Here is a 19,916-nt window from a genome sequence, read left to right as displayed (position 1 = left end):
GTTACCTGGGCTAACGGGCGGTTACCAAGGCTAAAAACAAAATGGCGGTCTGTTGGCCCTTTACTCCTTTTCGTCTCTGTCTAAATCAGTGAAACAAAAGACTTTTGAAACAACAAAACCTCGATCACTCCAAATACCTGAAGAGAATGGGGACGCTGGACCAAGCACAGATAGGAATTTCGACATTTTTTCCGTCTCCTCACCCTTCTGGCCTGTGTGGCACGAACGGTTTGCCCCTGACTCCAAATTCCATCGTGATCCTGGGTCGATTTCAAGTGCTGAAGAATCTTTATCACGAAAACGTCTGTCAGTACCTGGATATTGTCAGGGTAAAAAATGGTGAGTAAGTTTAACAACCCAACAATACAAGAATGTCCTTCGAAAAGCTGCACAGAGCTTGCTAAGGTTTGCGGCAGGCAATAAAACAATGTTAAGATTTCCGTAAAGTCCCGTTAATCTATTATGCATGCAGCAATCTCATACTATTCCAAAAAAATAGTTTGTAGGAATTTACGTCGAAACATGCATGTATAATAAATGTATAGGGCTGAGTGGAAATCTTACCACACTTCCTTGGGGCCAGGGGTTGGGGTGTGGGGGTGGGGGGGGGGGGGGGGTAGGCGTTTCAACTGATTAGTGTAAAAAGAGATTAGTTCTTCCATAGATCAGATTTCTAAAAAAATTTCGAACCATGGAAGAAACATTAATATTCTGGCTTTTTTTCTTATTATTTTCCCTTTTTTACAGAAAGGCTCATTGTTGGAGAAGAGTTCTATTCCAATAACTTGAAGACAGCAGTGAAAGGTGGCAAAATTTTTAAGTAAGTGATTCTAAACAAGCTGGAAGAGGGGACAGGGGTGTGGGAGCCCAGGAGAATAGGGGGCACAAGAGGCATGAGAAGAATGGGGAGGGGTGGGAGTTCTAAAAGGTGTGAATTTTTGAGAAATAGTCAGAAATTATGCCACAATGCTTAATATTTTGCAATGAAAAAGGTCTGAGAAAAGGAAGCCAAGAAAAAAGGGTTGGTAGCCGAGATTGCAAGGTAAATGGGAGGACTCCCTGTCCCCCATAAGAGCTCCCTTAAACTAATATGGTAAGTTCTAAAGTTTCTACTATAAGTAATATTTTCAGTGTCAAATCATTCTTTCCTTTCTTACCATAATTCTTCAATATTTTTTCAGTTGGAGTGATATCAGGCATATAGCTTTTGAAATACTGCATGGACTGTCTTTCTTGAATGCACAAGGAATTGTCCACAGGAATTTGTCTCCAGTAACCATCTCTCTTTCACCTAAGGTACTTCTCATAACCATGCAATTGTGTCTTGTTTAAACAGTTTCATTTGATTGTCTGAAAAGACATCGTAAGTAGGGTTCATGTAGCAAAGTTGACATTACTTTTTCATCATATTACAGGGTCAGGTGAAGTTGTCCAAAAGTGGCCTGTATTATATGACAGGTTTTGGGGAACATGTTGCATTTCCAATAGGGTGAGCTCTAGAGAATGTTGAAGTTGCCTCAATTTAGAGCACTGTCCCTAGCAGAAACAACAGCGTTTGTTAAGGTGACTGGCTCAAACTTTGAAAATGACCTTTGATTTTCCTTATGGTTTGAGAAGCTTCTTTCTTTTTTACTGGTGCTGGTTTCAGAACTGAAGGTTTCGGATTGTGTTAATCATTCTTATTAGTCATTGCTGAGTACTGATTAGGTCAAATCGTTAGGTACTATATTAGACTTTGGATTGGTTTGTCTGGATTTGTTTCTCAGGTGAACCACCACTGATGGTGTTTAAATTTAACTAAGGTAAAGGAGATGGTGCTGCCTTTGTTTTGCATCTGCAAATGGTTAGAACTTAAGGTCTTTTATTTATAGATAAGGATGAAAAACTATAGGTCCCTCCTCACAGCATTCCCACTGGGGACAAAACAATCTGGCAGTGATCTTGTCTGTCAACACTTAAATAATATTGTTATTGGTATCCACCTCTGTTGTGTTGGCTTTACCATACCACTGTCAGAGTGGTAAAAGTGTTCCAACTAATACCCTAGCTGTTATGTTATCAAGTTATGTATTTTCTGGCTTCATCTAAACGTCAATTTCTTATCTCGCAGCTTTCCTGAATTCATGGCCCCAGAAGTCATTTTGTCTGGCCAAGGACGTTCTCCATTATTTGGGCCATCAGGACCAAAGGTGAGAATAAATTAATATAAATTTTTATAAATTATAGTACTTGCTTCTTTTTAATTTGTATTCTTTTGTATTTGAAGTTGAATCATCCTGCACTGATGATCAGGGTAAATAAAGTGATAACATCACACTTACTGTGTTAAATCTGTCAGTAGTGAGTGTTGTGTGACTAAAATGCCTCTAGTCAAATGTCAGTTTAGAATGGTTTAGTATTTCAAACCAAATTGACTGGTGACAAATATTTTAGCTAGTACATCTTCAAAAAGCAAACCAAGCATGTTGATCATCTGACAAATCATATATTTGCTCGTGTACTGCTATGGTAATTTATCTATTAATTTTTTGTCTTAAAATTGTTTTAGGTTGATGTTTGGTCTGTAGGGATGATTCTTGTCTATTTGCTTTTGGTAAGAATTTGAAAAAATTTCATTATTACATTCGAACCCCTCTTTATGGACACCTACTAAGAACAGACACCTCGTTATTACGGACAGGTTTCTTTGTCCCTGGGGAACGTCCATACATTTTCTCTAAATTCAACTGGCTTAATACGGACACCTGTTAATGCGGACAACAGACACTTGTTTCTTGGCCAATGAACAGATTCTCACAGAAAGTTAACCTTGCTAATAACGGGGACAATAGGCCATTTGCACTAAGAGGCATGTGACATCGTTTTTATGAAAATGAAAGTTACATGATTTTGCCTCCAAAAAATGATTAGTAGGTCATATCTTAAACAAAATAATAGTCATTTGGTTTTTCAAACCCGCACCATTTTCTTAAAATGAATAAAATTATGATTTACCTCTCTCTGAACACAAATTTTGCACTTAAACTTTAAGGGAAATGTTGAAAAGATGATGTGATAACGTTTACAGCACATCTGAGCGTAACTATGAAACGTTGAGCAAGATATAAGCAAGAAGTAGTTTTGTCCGACATGTTGGAGGGCAAAAGCATGCCCTCGAACATGGCGGCCAATACAAATCATACTACTTTGCTGAAAAATCAAAGTGCCATAAAATATCTCCCTTAAATGCGTTTCCTCTCGAATTTCGGGTGTAAGATAATTTTTTAATTTTTTTTTTTTGTCTGACAATTTTTGGCATCAGCAAGATTCCAACTCATTGTTTAAAGGAAGCATTGGTCACGTGACCTGTTAGTGCAAGTGGCCTATTCATTAACAACTCCATGTTGTAACACACCTTTTGTTCTTGAATGTAACAAAATCTTCAGTTGACAGGATGTCAACGTTCCCAGTGCTTCAGTAAATTGAATATGATGATTTAAAGACGTCAATTTAAGGCTATTATCAGGCATCAAACTAATATTATTATGCAGAGAAGGGTTTTGTAGTAAAAAGATGAGCAGTTGTTTGCAGAGTGTTTCCTTGGATTTAGTCCGTGGAATGACAACTTAATTGTGAAAGTCAGAGATGTTTTATTTGAAGATGCCTATGTCCTCCAACCCCTCTATTATTTCTTTAGTATTTTGTTTTGTAATAGAAGGTGTTTTTGACTTAAATTTAAACATGAACCCCTTAATACAGACACTCCCTATAGCCCCTTCAGTGTCCGTATTAATGTGGTTTGACCCCATTAATGGTATTAATGGGGTTTGACTGTATTATTTTAGTGATTAAACATGTCATGTTAGTGATTAAACATGTTCTGATACACATGTTCTGATCTGATTAAACATGTTCTGATCTTTTACAGAGGGGATCACTTTGGGAAAATTTGACCAATAGTGGTGATGTTGAAAAGATTTTCTCCAAGATCCTCTCTCTTGTTAAGACTTCACAAGGTATGTTTAAGGTATCCCAGAAAATAAGGGAATTCTTCAAAGACCAGGGAACTTAATAGGAGCCACCCCAGGGGTACATAGTGCTCAAGGCAGTAGGGGCCTGAACAGGGCCACCCCAGGGAAACAACAAAGAGAGGCAGGAAAATGGTATAGTGCAGAAGCAAGACAAGAGAGGGAGTACTTAATGAGGGAATTCCAGTGGGCACAGCACAGTGGGGCAGGAAAGAACTGAGGCTTAATGTAGGCCAAAAACTAGGTATCCCAGAGAAAAATGGCAGGGCCTGACCGGGGATGGGCTGGTAAATCTCACAAATTTGAGCATCTCTTAGGTTGTCTACCATTACACAGGCAAATGGTAAGCAAAATCCGGGACTGGTAATTTCATCCCAGATTCACATTTACCATTTGTACAAATTAGTTCCATTTACAGAAACTGGTATCAAAGGGGGTGTTTACATTAGAAAACTCGCACCGGCGCAAGTTTCATACCGGGATGACTTTTTGATTTCGTATCACTTTTACGTGATGACTGGGTCATTTCATATCTCCTTATTTGAAGGTACACTTCATGTTGATAATTTACATGTGTGATTCAAAATCGCAAACATTAGGCATGCGCAGCTCGTTCCAGTCTATTGGCAGACCGATTTCACACCGGACGGGTGAACGTTTCGCGTTTACATGATACTGTTGCGAAATCTCGTACCGGAGTGAAATTCTCGCCCCGGTGTGACAACCGGGGTGAACTCATGCTGGGGCGACTTGTGCCGGCATGACATTTTGTGGCTGTATCATGTAAACAAATGTAGAGCGATGGGAGGGAACCAGAGGGAACTCGCCCCAGCGCGAAAGTCGCCCCAGTATAATGTAAACACCCCCAAAGATGGCTTTCAAGAAATGGATCAGGCATTTTTGTTTTGAACTTTCCATCCAGAGGAAAGGACTACCTACCAGGATTACACAAGCATATTTTTTTTTCTAGAAATTTAGCAAATGGCTGGTAAATCATTCTTTGACTTGTCACAGTTTATAACTTCCATTTTCATTAGCACCTTATTTTCGTAAAAATTGTTTAGAGTGATGTATTGGTTTTTTTCTATTTCCGTTTTTCACTTTACTAGTGTTAGTATCTTGGTCTGTGAATTGTGTACTTTCCAACCGTATTTTCACAAAACATTAAATAAATGGTAAACAATCTTAGTCAGATCTAATGCATCACGTTTGTCATGGGGTAATTCCAGGATGGATCTAACCAAAGAGAGCCCCTGTGAAAGTTAATATTAAAAGCAGTTCAATATTATGGGACATATAAGTTAACATTAACTTGTTTTTGTCTTCTACTTTTCAGATTCCTCTTCTGATATTCTTGAACTTCTTATGAATGATCATCAAGCATCAGGGAAAATAAAAGTATATATTTTTAATTTTTTTTTTTACTTTTTCTTTTTAACTTCTTTTTAATGTCATCCATGTCAGTTGTTTTTATCTTCATTCACACACACAATTATCGTACTGTTTCTCTCTTCATCTTGCAGGAAATTCCTGCAGACTTGGCTTCATTCTTGAGGATTTGCTTGACTTCTGATGCCACAAAACGGTAAGGGCTGGAGTCCAGATTAGTATCCTTTTATTTCTGAAATAATGAATATATGAATTTCAGTGACTGTAAAGATGATCAGTGAAGTTGAAGAAGAATCCCAGCAAGCCTGAATTTTTTTCAGGTTGTCTTTTCACAATAATTGTGTAGTTGTGTCTTCAACTGGGATAATAATCTTTACTTTATTCCTTTTAATTTTGTTGCTGATTGCAATGGATTTGCTTCTTCGCTTAGCACTGAAAAGTATAGGCGCTATATAAATATTATTTTTTATTTATTATTATTTCTTCTTTCTCAGACCTACTCCAATAGAATTACTACAGCATGAGACCTTTTCTGGTTTCAACAAAGGAAAGGTAAATATTCATTATTAATTTTAAAGTATGCAATAATATATTTTTTGTTCTATGTTTATCACTGAATAGTATATAAAGGTGCATATTATGTTACAGGTCAAAATTAAGTTCAGGTTAAAATTTTTTAACCTAGGTTGATTCTCAATTTCCTTTGTCTCCTAGCCCTAACTATTCACAACCTGAATTTAATTTTGACCTGTAACCCATACACCATTGTCTTAACACTACCTAACATAGGGTATGCTACAAAGTTGTTTGTTAATAATTCACTATACTTTATTTTGTTGGGCAGATAAAACTTTCTAACGGATCCCAGAAATTCCCTCCTGTGTTTAACATTCAAGATATAGAAGTTGGCGATTACCTAAACATTGATTTTACCCCAGGTAGGTGACTTATCTGAGTGAGCACAAATATCTGAACATTCCACTCATTGATATAGATTTGTGCCTGAATGTTTTATTGTTCATACTTTGCTTACTAGTTCCAAGATTTACTGAATGACTACAAACCACTTTTTTCATCCTTTCATCATCTTTGCAGATGGCGACGAAGAAGACGATCTTCTTTCTGAAAGGTTTACCGATTCTTGTTTTCAGTTTTACTTAAATATAATGATTTGAAAGCCCTTGCTGTCCCTAAGTGACTGGAGTGGTTATCCAATTCAACGTAGCTTTTTTTACTGCAAAATGAAGTTGTTTCAAATCAAAATTGAGAACATTAAGCGATTTAGACCTCAGATGTTACAGTCATAACTTAACGTAAACTCACTCAAAAGATGGTGTTAAGTTAAAATCAGAGTGGGTTTATCTTTAGAATAAATAAAGCTAGTTGAGCTCAATTTTACTACCCTATTGTAGACTGAACTCCCCAAATCCCCCTTACCCTAGAGTAGCTGTTTTCCAGAAATTACTGAGGTCACTAGCAAAGTCCAGCCAAGCCAGCACCCATTTGAATTTTATATATACCCTATTCGAGACCCTAACTCTCTGATTTATTTACCCTATTCGAGAGTAAACTGCTTCAAAACTATACCCAGAAACACATACCTGTATAGCCCATATATGGCAGCAACCCCCTTCCCTCCACCCCCCGGGGTATTTTCTCATTTTCTTTCTGTCCGCCCATATAAGGCAATCCAGTTCCAGACTTAAGGAAATTTTTGCCTGTGGAATCTGGAATCGGGGAAATTATTTCTTGTGGAATCTGCAATCCTGGACTTTGTTATCCAGAATCCAGCTCAAGGAAACCGAAATTCGTAGCGTAGAATCCACCCAGCTGTTCAAAAGGTGGATAGTGTTATCCACTGGATAGCGCGATTGGTTTTCCTAACACTTATCTATTCACTGGATAGTTATTTATCTGTTGGATAGCACTATTGAACGTTTGAACAACAGGGGTAAGAGTCCAAGACTCCCTTAATTGGTAGCAGTAGAGCGAGCGAAATACGCGAGCACGCTTGAAAGTCGCTGCCCTTGAAGGAGGTGGAACGCAGAGGAAAAAAAAAATTCGCACGTGGCAGTTACTCGGCTGTGTGTTTTGAACCCCTGTGCGCTTGGTTGGGATTCCTGTACGTTTGACGTTTTTTCTGTCACTCTCTCCAGGCCCCTGCGGGAGGTCTATCATCTGTGGACACTGGCCGGTGGAGACATGGAAGGAGAATTAAAGAAACGTGGACTCATCAAAACGAAACCACCGATCATGACCCTTCCAATGTATGTATCATGTTGGTTTTGCTCTTACAAATGTTTTCGTAGTAGGCAAATTTGGTAATAACTTACAGAATATTTAAATAAGGTTCTGTGACCTTTGTCAAATATTAAACAGTGATATCGTATTGTCCTCTTTTTTCATGCAACTCACAGAAGCTAGATGCCTAGTCATTTAGCCACGGACTCGTTATGCGTTAGACATTTTTGCCTGGCAGTGTGAAAATCGGAAATTTAAAGATCGCCGTCCGTCATTCCCTGTACAGTATTTTGGCCGCGAAGTGCCACCATATCCTTCTCTTAAACTTCACCGCGGCGATTATTCAGACTTGCTCAATTTATCAACTATAGGCAAACTTTCCTTTAGTCAAATAACTTGCAGCCAACAAGTTTAGAAAGAGAAAGAAAAAAATTCATCTTCTTGCCTTTTAATCATCAGAGAAATTCACGTTATAGTGGTGTAGTGACGGAAACTGGAAATGAACATTTAAGTGCAAAGCACGTGCAGAGCTTTTTTTTTTTTTGCTTATTCAAAAACCTATGACATTTTCGTTACCTTCGCGTTCATCGCTGCTGAAAGGGAGCTTTCTCAACCACACGACGGAAACAGCAGTGAAGGACCGTATCCAACTTCAGAAAAAGGAAACGAAAATCGTTGTCTTGTGTTTGTGTCGTCCATAAAACATGAAATTGGGAAATTTCACGTCTCAACTGTACAGTGACAGCGAAGAGATGTACCAAAAGTGCGGTGCACGAACAGAGTTGAAACCAATTGCTTTTTTTTACATTCTCTACACTTTTAGCATCCTCCTCCAAAATGGCGAGGAGATTGGAATGAAGAAAGACCGCCTGTTCTTGTTAGATGAAACAGTAGTTCCAGCTTCACTTACTCAGCTACGAGAGGTAACATCAACTATTACAACACAGATTGTCATTCTTGTTTCTTTCATTGCTTGCCTCGTTTCTACATTCTCTCGCCTTGCCGCTCCATTTCTCTTCAGGGGCACCCAACGGCAATTTTCGGGAAAATATCTGTTCGGAAGACGATTTGAGAACTAGAATTTTGGAACATTTGTTGTAAAATTTCTCGCTTGCCTGCCTCTCCTAGGATTTTCGAACATCTACAAAATGGTATAATTACCCATTTTAATCGGATATTTACCCTAAAAAAGGCCACCTAGAATTTTCGGGAGTCTTTTCCTGGCTGAAATTTTCGAAAAGGTAAGTTTTGATCCCTATAATTTTTGGATCACTAGACTTTCAGCTACGAAATCCGAACAGATGAAAAGTTTTTAGGGGATAAAAATATGCCTACATCTACCGTTTAAATACTAAAATACGTTTAACAATGCTATGTTAAGTGGTTTTGAACTATATCCTCGTTGGGTGCCCCTGTTCTCTTGGCCATCAAGAGATTGTGTGTGATACTGGGTTTGTTTAATGTCGAATTGCATTATGGGGCTATTCTAGGCCGGACACCTTATGTTTATTACACAAAGCCATACTCCTCGTATACAGTTTAAGCGAATTTATTGGGCAGATTTTTGAAAAAAGTGGGGAAATCAGAGGAAGCGATAGAACTTTGTGCAAGGGAAAGAGTTAAATATAGGGTTTAGCACCGAAGTACAGTGATAAGGGTTAAGTACCTTTTTAAAAATGGTTAGCTTTCAATAGTGTAATCTATGATCAATGTCATGTACAGTATGTTAAAATTAACTGGTGTGGGCAGTTAACCCTTGATGGTGTAGTGGTTACGGATATGGAATATATATCAAATGATGGGGGTTCAAGTCGTACATACTATCTACTGTTTTCTTCCGTTTTCTTTCTTCTCTTATTTACTACTTTAGCTTATAAGACTCCTATCACGTATTTTGAGTATTTAAAAGATGACAATCTGAATAGATTGTGGGGTATCCATTCTAGTCACAACCCCCAAAACAGTCCGACAACCTCAAGATGGCCAGTAGGCGGGCCATTTCCTCCTACTGACTCCTTACAATGCCCCTGGCGAGACTACTCATGTTCCTGACTTTGTTCTTGTTTGACTATTCAATTCTGCGGGATGATTCACTGTGTGTATTTTCCGTTATCTTTGAGTCATTTTTAATTTGTTGCCTTTTTGTTTTTCAGAGATTGAAAAACGTGGATCCATCTGCGTATTTCCCACTTATTGAAGAAGAAGAGTAGGTCGTCTTTACTTAATTCTCTGTCTCTTTTTTAATTTCAAGATATCACGAAAGTTCCAGTGAAACGCGTGACTATCCAACTTAAACTTTACAGAAAACCAGCAACAGCTGTATCTGGACATTACCATTGCTGATAGTCTTGTATTATCATTATCATTATTTTATTCCATTTTATTTATTTATTTATTAATTTTTGTTTTGTCAGTCCATCGTCTAGATATGCTCTATTAGACACAGCTGATCTTCCTCTGACAATTCGAGAGACAACAGTTGACTATCAGGTAAAAGTTTTGACCGGATGCACAACCGTTTTATCACTAGCCTACACTGTCAACTCAGAATGTTTCATTGGCTGAAATTAATTGTTTGTATTTTTAGTTTCACAGAATCGTACTTTTTCAAAGACTGTTAGACGTAAGTATTAAGTAGAATATTATATACATCTCATGTCGACAGGAACTCAAACCACTGAAAGGGTGTCACTTTTAATTTAAGAGAAGTTTCAACTTATTCCGTAAAGGTCACAATTCCGTAAACAGAAACACCTTCAATTAGCTAGCAGGTACGACCTCTAGCCGAACTTAGTTTTATAAATCGGTAGGTTTAGCTGTAGGGAACTTCTAATCACCTACCGCCTGCTTACGCTCCTTCTGAATATACAATTTTAACTTAGGTAGTCTGCGAGCAAGCCCTCCGAGGGTTCTCTAGGGGCGGGAGACTGACTCACCCGTCCCCAGAGCTCCTCAGAGAGCTTGCTCGCAGGCTGCAACTCTGCCCGAACAAAACTGTTGAGACATTTCCATGTATTTTTCAATTTCGCGCCATGCAACACTCTCGTCGAAACGGAACAAAGTCGCCCCCTCCCCACCCCTTATGCAATGTTGTTTTGGCCTAACAGCCCACGTGTGCATTTCTTCCATTACCGCGAACAACACTGCAATAGGGGAGGGGAGATAAGCATTTATGTCAGGACGAGTGCAAAAATACGTATTTTTGTAATATGTCTGAACAGGTTTTGTACGGGGTTGTAGCTCGCAGGCGAGAACTTGGGTAACTTGAGGCCTGGGATGGTGTCCCTATATACAATTTTGTCGTGATTGAACTTTCTTGACCCACTAGCTATGCGTGTAGTGAAATTTCAACAACTTGTAGTTTACGAATACAGTATTTAATACTTATAGGGTTATCCGTACACAAGAGACCGCATTGTGAGAGAGGCAAGGATAGACATCCCTCCATTACTCAGAGGACAAATCTGGGCAGCGCTGTTGGGAGTGCAGGTAGGAGCAATGCAGGCGGCTTATAATTTTGCGCTCCTTGATTTCGCGATATTTGCCTTTTTAAATAAATCGCGTAATTGAAAAGTAGACAGCGAGAAAATTAGGCACGCGAGATTTCATTAATAACACCATACAGTGTAAGAGCCAATATTATTTGACAGTTAGGTAGCTTAACTGGTTTGTAGCTGGCCGAGTTGTTCAAAGCTGGGTTGAGATAACCCAGGGTTAGTGCGAGATTTGAATTAAGATTTTAAAGTTTAAAAAGCATTTCAGTTTTAATTCTTTCTGTGTACAAATTGATGATTGGGAGCTCTTAAAAGGACAGAGAGAATTATCCGAGAAAATCCTTTTGAACACAAGAAAAGGAAACCAGGGTTAAATTTAACCCCGTGTTAAGCGCTAATCGGCCTTCGAACAACTGGGCCTGTACTTTAAGTATCCAGTTCACAGAGTTTCTGGAGCTTACAATGGTATTCTATTTTGACTGGTGTTTCTTGTCCTTTTAAAGTTTTTTCCTTCCTCTCAAAACTGAATTTCTTCATTTTTTGTTCAGTTTGTATGATTTGTAAAAAATTTTCTTTACGCGAACAATGCAGGAAGAGCAAGGGTTAGGAGATTTAGCATAATGGTAAATCTGTGATATTAAAACACACCCTTTTGGTCTCATTCCCAGAATTTTAGAAACTTACACTTGTTTTGTGATACTTGTCTTACTGTTGTGCCGTTATTTTTCATCAGGGTGATATTCAAAGCACTTACGATGCCATAGATAAAGAATCCTTTACTCAAACAGACAGACAGGTGAGGAGCAACTTCCATCGATTTATTTATTGTTATTGTTTTTACTTGTGGAGGGCTTTCTAAATGGGGAAATTGACTGGCGAAAAGAACGGTTAAACGCCGCCTTTGGTTTCTTAAAACTAACTTTCTGTTGGCTATTCTTTTTTAAGATTGAAGTGGATATTCCTCGTTGTCATCAGTATGACGCCCTTCTGTCGTCTCCTACTGCTCATTGCAAGTTTAAGCGGGTTCTCAAGGCTTGGGTCGTGTCACACACCAACTTAGTTTACTGGCAAGGTAACTTATTCTGTTGTTTCTAAAGCACCATAGAAAAGGAATGGAAATATGGAGTTAAAATAATATAAATGATGATATTATCTCCATAACCGTAGTTATTATCAGTGTTAATTTCGTTGATTTTCTTATTCATCATCATCATCATCATCACTTACAGTGTCATCGTCATTATCTTGTCATTAGATCAGGCTCTATTTTCGTTTCACTTTGTAAATAGCACTCCGGCGGGCGAGGCGAAACGAAATTTTTAGCGGTAGCCGTTAGAGAGAATGTATCAGAACCGCTTAAATTGGGCCTGATCTCAGGTTACGTCGTCGCCATCATTATCATCGTCATCATTATCGCCATTTTCGTCATCATCATTATTTTTGTTGTCTTCTTGCTCATCACCATCATTACGAACATCATCGTCGTCATCATCATCATCATCATCATCATCATCATCATCATCATTACCCTGCGAGCATGGGGTGTGTAAAACAAACCAACTATTCGACTTACTAGCGACGCGAACGACTTCGCAAACGCTAAAAAGAAGCCATGCAAGAGGGAAATCTCTGCTCGTAGGCTGCACCATCATTTCTGTCTTCCTTTTATTCATCATCACTATCATCCATTGTCATTATCGTATTCATCATCGCCTTCATCACTCTCACCTTCGTCACTATCATTTTCATTGCCATTGTCATCATTATCATCTTCGTGGAAGTGGCAGAGGATATGTGTTAACATTTTTACATCGCTTAAGGAGTTTTTGTGCTTTATTTTAGGTCTGGATTCTCTTTGCGCTCCTTTTCTTGCGTTAAATTTCAACGATGAAGGTGAGAACTACAACTTACGATCAAAGTAATGCAGGGCCACATCATTTTATGGAAAACTAATGAATCTTATTCTTTCGTACAGCACTTGCTTACGCCTGTTTAGCGGCATTTATCCCCAAGTATCTGCACAACTTCTTTCAAAAGGATAATTCGGCAATCATACAAGGTACGTTTTCGGTATGTTTACAAGACAATATGTCTCTTTGTGTTTAAGGTATACGGTTTCTGGCTTAGTTTATTGTTTACCCGAAAATACTGCCCACAATTCTGAGGCTCAGTCGAAGCAGCAGGCGGAGGGGCAGGAGGAGATTGGAGTTTGAGTAATAGTATCCCTAAAATTGTGAAAAATAATCCTATATACTCAAATTAGAAGACCAGCCGGGTAATCGTGGCCGCGGTCGCCCATGATTTCATTACAGAACTTAGGTCAAAGTTCAAACGCGGTTGTCGCGATTGAAAGTGTTCATAGGGAGGGGGTCAACTATAGTATGCGTCTTTGTTATAATTACTGTACACTTATTGTTGTCTTAATATTTCCAAATACAGAATATTTAGCTGTGTTTTCTCAGTTAATCGCTTTTCATGATCCTGAATTGTTTAATCACCTCCACGAAACTGGATTTATTCCTGAGGTACGTTGTCCTTTTCAATTTTTCAACTTTAGGTTTACCCTGGGTACCAGAGGTTTTTTCTCGCGGTCGGTGGGATGCTTCGGTGTCGGCCGAAGGCCGACGTCACACGCGGGTCACTATAAGGACTTGACTGAAACTGGAAACCGCGCACGAAAAGTCTCTGGCACCCGGGGTACTCGGAGTGTTTTCACTTTTTGTCATTATTAACGGCATTTGGATGCTGTTGTAATACCCTGCTGTTAACTTTGCATCATGTTGTTGCTTCAACAGTTGTATGCAATTCCTTGGTTCCTGACGATGTTCTGTCGTAAGTTTATTTATGTCGTGATCAAATTAATCGACTTTGTCTTTGTTGGTTTAATTTATTTTACTCCTTTTCAAAGTTTCTGGTAAATATGAAATTCTGTTTGTACCAGGGTAGGTACCCTAACGCTGATCGTAACTATGAGGTATTTGTTTTCAGAGCTTAATAAAAAGACCGGTCGTTTCACCAACAGGTTGCTTCGCCAACATCATGTCAGCCAACCTCTTAAGTCGTCTTTCGCCAACTTCCTGTTTGCCAACCTCTTAAGTCGTTTCGCTAACGTGTTAGGTCAAACAAGACTTGGTGCTTGATTTGCACAAAATTTTCAGAGAGCACCGAATACGTTAGCGAAACGAATTAAGACGTTTGCGAACAGGACGTTAACGAAACGACTCGTTGGCGAAACGTCCGTAAACCAAAAATAGTGAAAGTGACAGCGATCCTCGCCCTGTCACTGAAAAGAAGGTTCAAAAGCCTTACTATACTTACCTGGTTTTTTTCTCTTTTTTTTTTGTTAATTTATATTTCCTTTGGTCCTTTCATCTACAGAGCAATGGGTAGTTCAGGGCCGGGTTTTTCAAAGCAGGGTTAAGTTAACCCAGGTTTGGTGCGAAATTTGACTTCAGATATGAAAGTTTGAGAAGCAAATTCGGTTTTATTCTTTTTGCCTACAATTTGATGATTGGATGCTCTATAAAGAAGAGAGAAAATTATTCGAGAAAATGATTTTGAACAAAGGAAAAAGAAGGCCGGGTTAGAATTTGGCCCTAGGTTAGCGCTAATCGGCCTTCGAACAACTGGGCTCATAAGGTTAGCACCAAGGTGAAGAAATTCTCCGCATTTTTCTTTTCCTTTGCAGACGTGTTTCCTCTGAAGAAGATTTATCACTTATGGGACACACTGTTGCTAGGCAACTCATCTTACCCACTGTGCATTGGGGTTGCCATACTGGAACAGTTGCGAGATCAGCTTCTGTCATTTGGATTCAATGAATGCATTTTACTCTTCTCAGATATGCCTGGTAGGGTAGCAGTGTAGTTTCCCCTATTTTATTTGCCGTGGGATTTTCTAACATAAGAAGTGAAAGCTAGGTAGGGCTGGTAGATACAGCGAAAAATATTTCAAGAGCTGAGGTTTAAGTCGTGTTCTATTGGGGTCGACCGTTTGAACAACGCCGGTTTTGGTTGATTTAGTTAAAGATCCCGAAAGAAAACTTTTCCAACCGTTTTTGGTTGAAATCGTGCGTGGTTGTGACGGGGTGTAGTCATTTCCAGACTTGCTCAACTGCCAGCGTTGTTTGATAACAAGTTTTCGCGAAAGTCGCGAAAAAATGACGCAATACCTGATAATCAATGCCTGTTGCTGTTTGTCCAAGAAAATAGCCTTGTTTAAGTCCACGAAATTAGAGCCCTTTTCCTATTTTTGTTTTGATTAGCGAGAAAAAGGCTGCGGCTGCATTTACTGTCCATTCCGGAGCACTGTTCAAAGGTACACCTTCTGAACGAGTCCAGCCCAGAAAAGTAGTGAAAAACCTTGAAAAAATTACTTAACAGTGTCATATTTTAACAACAATCGATGATAGGATTTTTTTCTTTCAATTTGTAGTTGTTGATATGGAGCGGGTTGTTCGTGAAGCCAAGAAGATCTTCTGTAACACGCCTCGCTCGGCCTCCATGAGGCGACATGACAGACAGTATGCAGATCCTAAAGCAAAACATGTAAGACAACAATATACTGACAGAGCAGGCAAGATTATTAAAAAGTTAAGGCCTATTTAAGGGGCGTAAGTTTGGTCGCGGCTCTCCTGTAGCTAAAAATTAGTTGCAGTCTATGCGCGAGTGCCTAATGTCCTAATATTCTTTCCTTACAACACTGAATAAAAGTTTGTGAACCTTTCTGGAAACCAACTTTCGATTAATTTCAAGCGTTTAACTGGTCTAAAAATAACTGTAGTGAAATTCACACATCTCAAGGGCTAGAAGGAGCGTGTGACTCTCTGCCCCATTGTTCTCTTTTGAGTCTACGTAATGGTCATAGCGGGAGAGAACGAGAGAAGAAGTGGGGGGGGGGGGGGGGAGGGTGAGGGGGATTGGGGAGAGGAATTACTCCCCCTCTCTCTTCTTTTGTTCTCATTCTTTTCCCTCCCATTCGCACCCGCTCTATAAAACCCTTTTCGTGTACACGGCGAAGAGAAGCTTCCCTCTTCATATTTTTAGGTATACAGACTTAAACAATATTACTACCTTAATTTAGGACAGTTATAGGGACACTTAATCATGAAAAAATAGTCATTTACTCAAAAAAAGGTAAAAATGTTACGTTAATACTTTTTCAAGGTTACTGACAGAGACGTTTTTCTAATGATTCTGTTTAAGGAAAAGGAGTTTATCCCGTTACCGCAGCTCAAGACCGAAATCTGTCCTCGCATTTCCGCGCAAGACTTGTTACATGTCTGTGAACTGACAAATGGTAATGCGGGACCCAAAGGACAAAAGAAGCCCAAACCTCGCGGGCTTGTGATGGATGTGAGGCTATCAGACGAGTATCCTTTCATACGCTCACCTTTTACAACTCTTTGTGATACGACTACGAGATTTGATTGAAAGTTTTTTCGCGTATAGTCAAAAATAGACACCCCGGAATTCTCCATTGTACTTTTTTTCACCAGAAAAGTTAGCAATGTTATCGTTTTTGAAGGAAGTTAAGACCTCTCTCGATTGCAAAATGCTAAAACTTCTAACATTTGATGTAATATATCAAACATGAGATTCAGTGTTTCATCACCAGATGAAACACCGAGAAGAGAGTTGAAAATACGACGTGCAGCGGAGTATTTTTGACGAACTTAGAGGTGTTTCATCTGGTGATGAAACACTGTGTCGAATATTTGATATTTCTTCTCAAACAAAATCATTTTTGAAGGAGAAATTAAGGATGCAAAAATGAGCAGTTTTTTATCTGATATCCAAACACTCATTAAACATTAATTTCCTTTGAATTTTCTTTATGAATTATTAATGAGTTTGAGAAGACTTGTTCTCGCCACTACGACATTCTCGCTAACTTGAAACTCGTAGTAGAATGACGTTTTCCCGCCAAAATGACGTTGGTTCACGAAAGAGCACTACTTAGTATTGAAAAAATCTCGTACTCGTAGTCGTGGTTGCGAATTTCAGTATTGTTTGATTTTCCCTTTTTGGAGCTTTTTTAAACAAAGGGCTTGTATTCACTGAACATTTTTCCTTTCATTGTAATTACTGTGGATTGAAGCTTCTCACAGAACCAATAGATCATCGCAGCGGTCTCGAGAATGCGTTTGCATTGAAATGTTTTATCGCTTGAAAAATTACGAATGGCCCTTTTCCGGGAAACTGAACTTTTTGTATTGATTCTGGATGAAAGGAAGGAAGGTGTTCCTCCTGAATTTCAAGTCATTTTTATTTGTTTTTTATTTGTTCTGTTCCGCTGTTGATTTTTTTTCGAATACTCAGAATCCTTTCAGGATTGTCTTGTATTGTTATTGTACCACAAGGGTCTCGTTACTAAGTATCTAGTCAACTCATACGCATTATTGTAATATTTCTAAGGATTTTACCCGTACCAATATTTTCCTTGATTCATTTGTTTAATTTAAAGGTTCTCATGTGGCCAGTTAGCTGACAGTGTAAACATCCCTTACAACCAAGCTTTCCTTGAAGAAGGTGGATTGGCGCCCTCAAACGCTGCCAATGTTGTAAACAGCTTCAAAGGAAGAGTTATTGTTGTTGTAGGAAATCGTGCAAACTATCCAGCCAAGGTTTGTCTGTCATCAAGATTTAATTCGCTTCGCAAAACAAAAACTTTGCAAGTGCAGTACGGTTTTTGTTACATTTCTTTGCCATCACTGCACAACTACGACGTGAAAGTGCCTAATCTGCGATTTTCACGTTCCCCACAATGCAATTTGTTTTCCCCACAAAAGTTTGCATAAGAACTGTTTTCAATTTCTCTTGGGACTGGGACTAATGATCGTCCCTTGAAAAATTGAAAACAATTCTTGAGCAAAATTTTGTGGGGAAAACAAATTGCATTATGGGGAACGTGAAAGCCGCAGATTGCACGTTTTGTGTTGGACATGAACACAAGACAACGACTTTCTTTTCCTTTTCCCGAACTTTTAAACAGACTTTTAGAATTCGACTCCAGAAAAATTCGCCAACATTTGACGAATTGAATGTGATGGAATAAGCGCGAAAAAGTTTGAAGCAGCGCGATTACATTTTTTAAGTGACGTTTTCGTATCCGTGGCCGTCGTTGTTGCTTAAGCTCCCTACTAGCTGACCAGTGTGTCCCCTTACGATTCCAGAAAGAATAGGCCATTTTTGAGTTGCCTCAAGCCTCTGTTTCAAAGCGAGGCTAAGTGCGAAGCCATTGACGTGAAAATGAAGAGGTTAAGCATCACGTTTACGTCAAACGGCAAACGCGAATTTGTACCACGGGATCAAGTTTCCCCTTTACCTGTCGTTTAGTGTTCATTATTTCTACACATAAATTAGTAGTTTCACGTAATATTTTATCCGTAAGAATTGTTGTGAACTGTTTTTATCCAGTAATTTTGTATTTTGAGAAATTCTAAAATTGAATGTGACGTTTGCCGTTTGCAGTTTGCCGTATACGTGAAGGTTAAACCCTCTAATAATTTTTATTCTCATTCAAATAAAACTCAATTTCAGTCAAGAAAAGTTTTGCACTGAGCCTCGTTTTGAAAGTGAGAGTTTTTGGAACATTGCGGGACACAATTCGGCTCCAGGTTCCTTCTTGTTTCTAAAGTGGCGAATTTTTGCTTTTGTTCAGATATCTGTGGGCGTAAACCCAAAATATATTTAGGTATTTGTGCAGAAAACTAAACTTTGTATCATAAGTGTGGAAATTCTCCCTATTTTTTTTTCCTTCCTACGCTTGCAACACCAATTCTGTTTCGGTTTTAAAATAGTACGTCTGGTTAATTAACATTATAAAGTATTATTTTTTGTGGCAGGTTGGAGCAGAACTTGTTAAGCTCGGATTTCCCAAAGTCTGTGTGTTAGAAGAAACAGGACTTACTACGCTGCGTACACAAGGATACCTCACTGTTCCTACGTGATATTAGAATCACTCAAAGGGTCCCCAATCAAAACTTTGTGCAAGCACCTGGGATTTTCGCTTCTGAACACTTGCTATTGCTAAGTAATAATGACCATGTTCCATTAAAACTACTGGTGTTTAGTAAGACATATAAAATAGGTGTCCAAAACAAATTAAAAAACAGTGGATTTGTTGGACAAACATTTCACAATTTACAGCGAGTCTGTGAGACGTCTATAACACTATTGAAAAATGTCTTTGCTGTTCTCTTCTTCCGTTGTAAAAAAAATAGTAGATAGTTACTATATTATAAAATAGGTGTCCAAAACAAATGAAAAAACAGTGGATCTGTTGGACAAACATTTCACAATTTACAGCGAGTCCGTGAGACGTCTATAACACTATTGAAAAATGTCTTTGCTGTTCTCTTCTTCCGTTGTAAAAAAAATAGTAGATAGTTTCTTTATTAGACTTAGAATTGAACATGACACGTATTTACAGTGAAGCTGTGTATAGAAATAATCAAATGATGATGATAATGAAATACAAAAATTGGAAAAAAAATCACGAAATAACCTTATCAGAGTGTGTCATTAGCGGCTGTTTGTGAACAAAATGATGTATAGCCTGAACATAGCAGGCGCTTGGAATTAATGGGCGTAAGAAAGAACGGGACGCGTAATAGCCTCCCAAGCAGACTTTCTTAGGGATTCGTCACGCGTTCCAGCAGGAACGCGTTACGAACCCCTGAGAACGTTTGCGTGGAAGGCTAAACGCGCAAGGGAGACACGCGAGGAGAGAGTGAGGCTCTCCCCTCGCGTGTCTGCCTTTCGCGCTCTGTTCTCTCTTGCAC

General features: G+C 38.8%; 1 protein-coding gene across 1 annotated transcript; it reads left to right on the top strand.

The window, feature by feature from the left end:
- The first annotated feature begins 36 nt into the window (after positions 1-36).
- On the top strand, positions 37-19,674 carry LOC140948726 (TBC domain-containing protein kinase-like protein). Its single transcript, XM_073397992.1, has 29 exons — positions 37-339; positions 748-820; positions 1,182-1,296; positions 1,416-1,489; positions 2,111-2,189; positions 2,549-2,593; positions 3,908-3,995; positions 5,344-5,405; positions 5,531-5,592; positions 5,891-5,948; positions 6,241-6,334; positions 6,492-6,525; positions 7,553-7,663; positions 8,461-8,560; positions 9,791-9,843; positions 10,052-10,127; positions 10,225-10,260; positions 11,028-11,126; positions 11,865-11,927; positions 12,077-12,203; positions 12,974-13,024; positions 13,107-13,190; positions 13,571-13,656; positions 13,927-13,963; positions 14,820-14,981; positions 15,566-15,678; positions 16,336-16,502; positions 17,597-17,756; positions 18,978-19,674. The coding sequence occupies exons 1-29, from the start codon at positions 147-149 to the stop codon at positions 19,080-19,082; spliced, it is 2,607 nt and encodes an 868-aa protein (XP_073254093.1). The 5' UTR covers positions 37-146; the 3' UTR covers positions 19,083-19,674.
- The last annotated feature ends 242 nt before the right edge of the window (positions 19,675-19,916 follow it).

Source organism: Porites lutea, chromosome 9 (assembly GCF_958299795.1).
Source record: "Porites lutea chromosome 9, jaPorLute2.1, whole genome shotgun sequence".
In the NCBI taxonomy this organism is placed as follows: domain Eukaryota; kingdom Metazoa; phylum Cnidaria; class Anthozoa; order Scleractinia; family Poritidae; genus Porites; species Porites lutea.
Note: the sequence above shows the minus strand (reverse complement) of the source record. Positions and strands in the feature narration are given on the sequence as shown.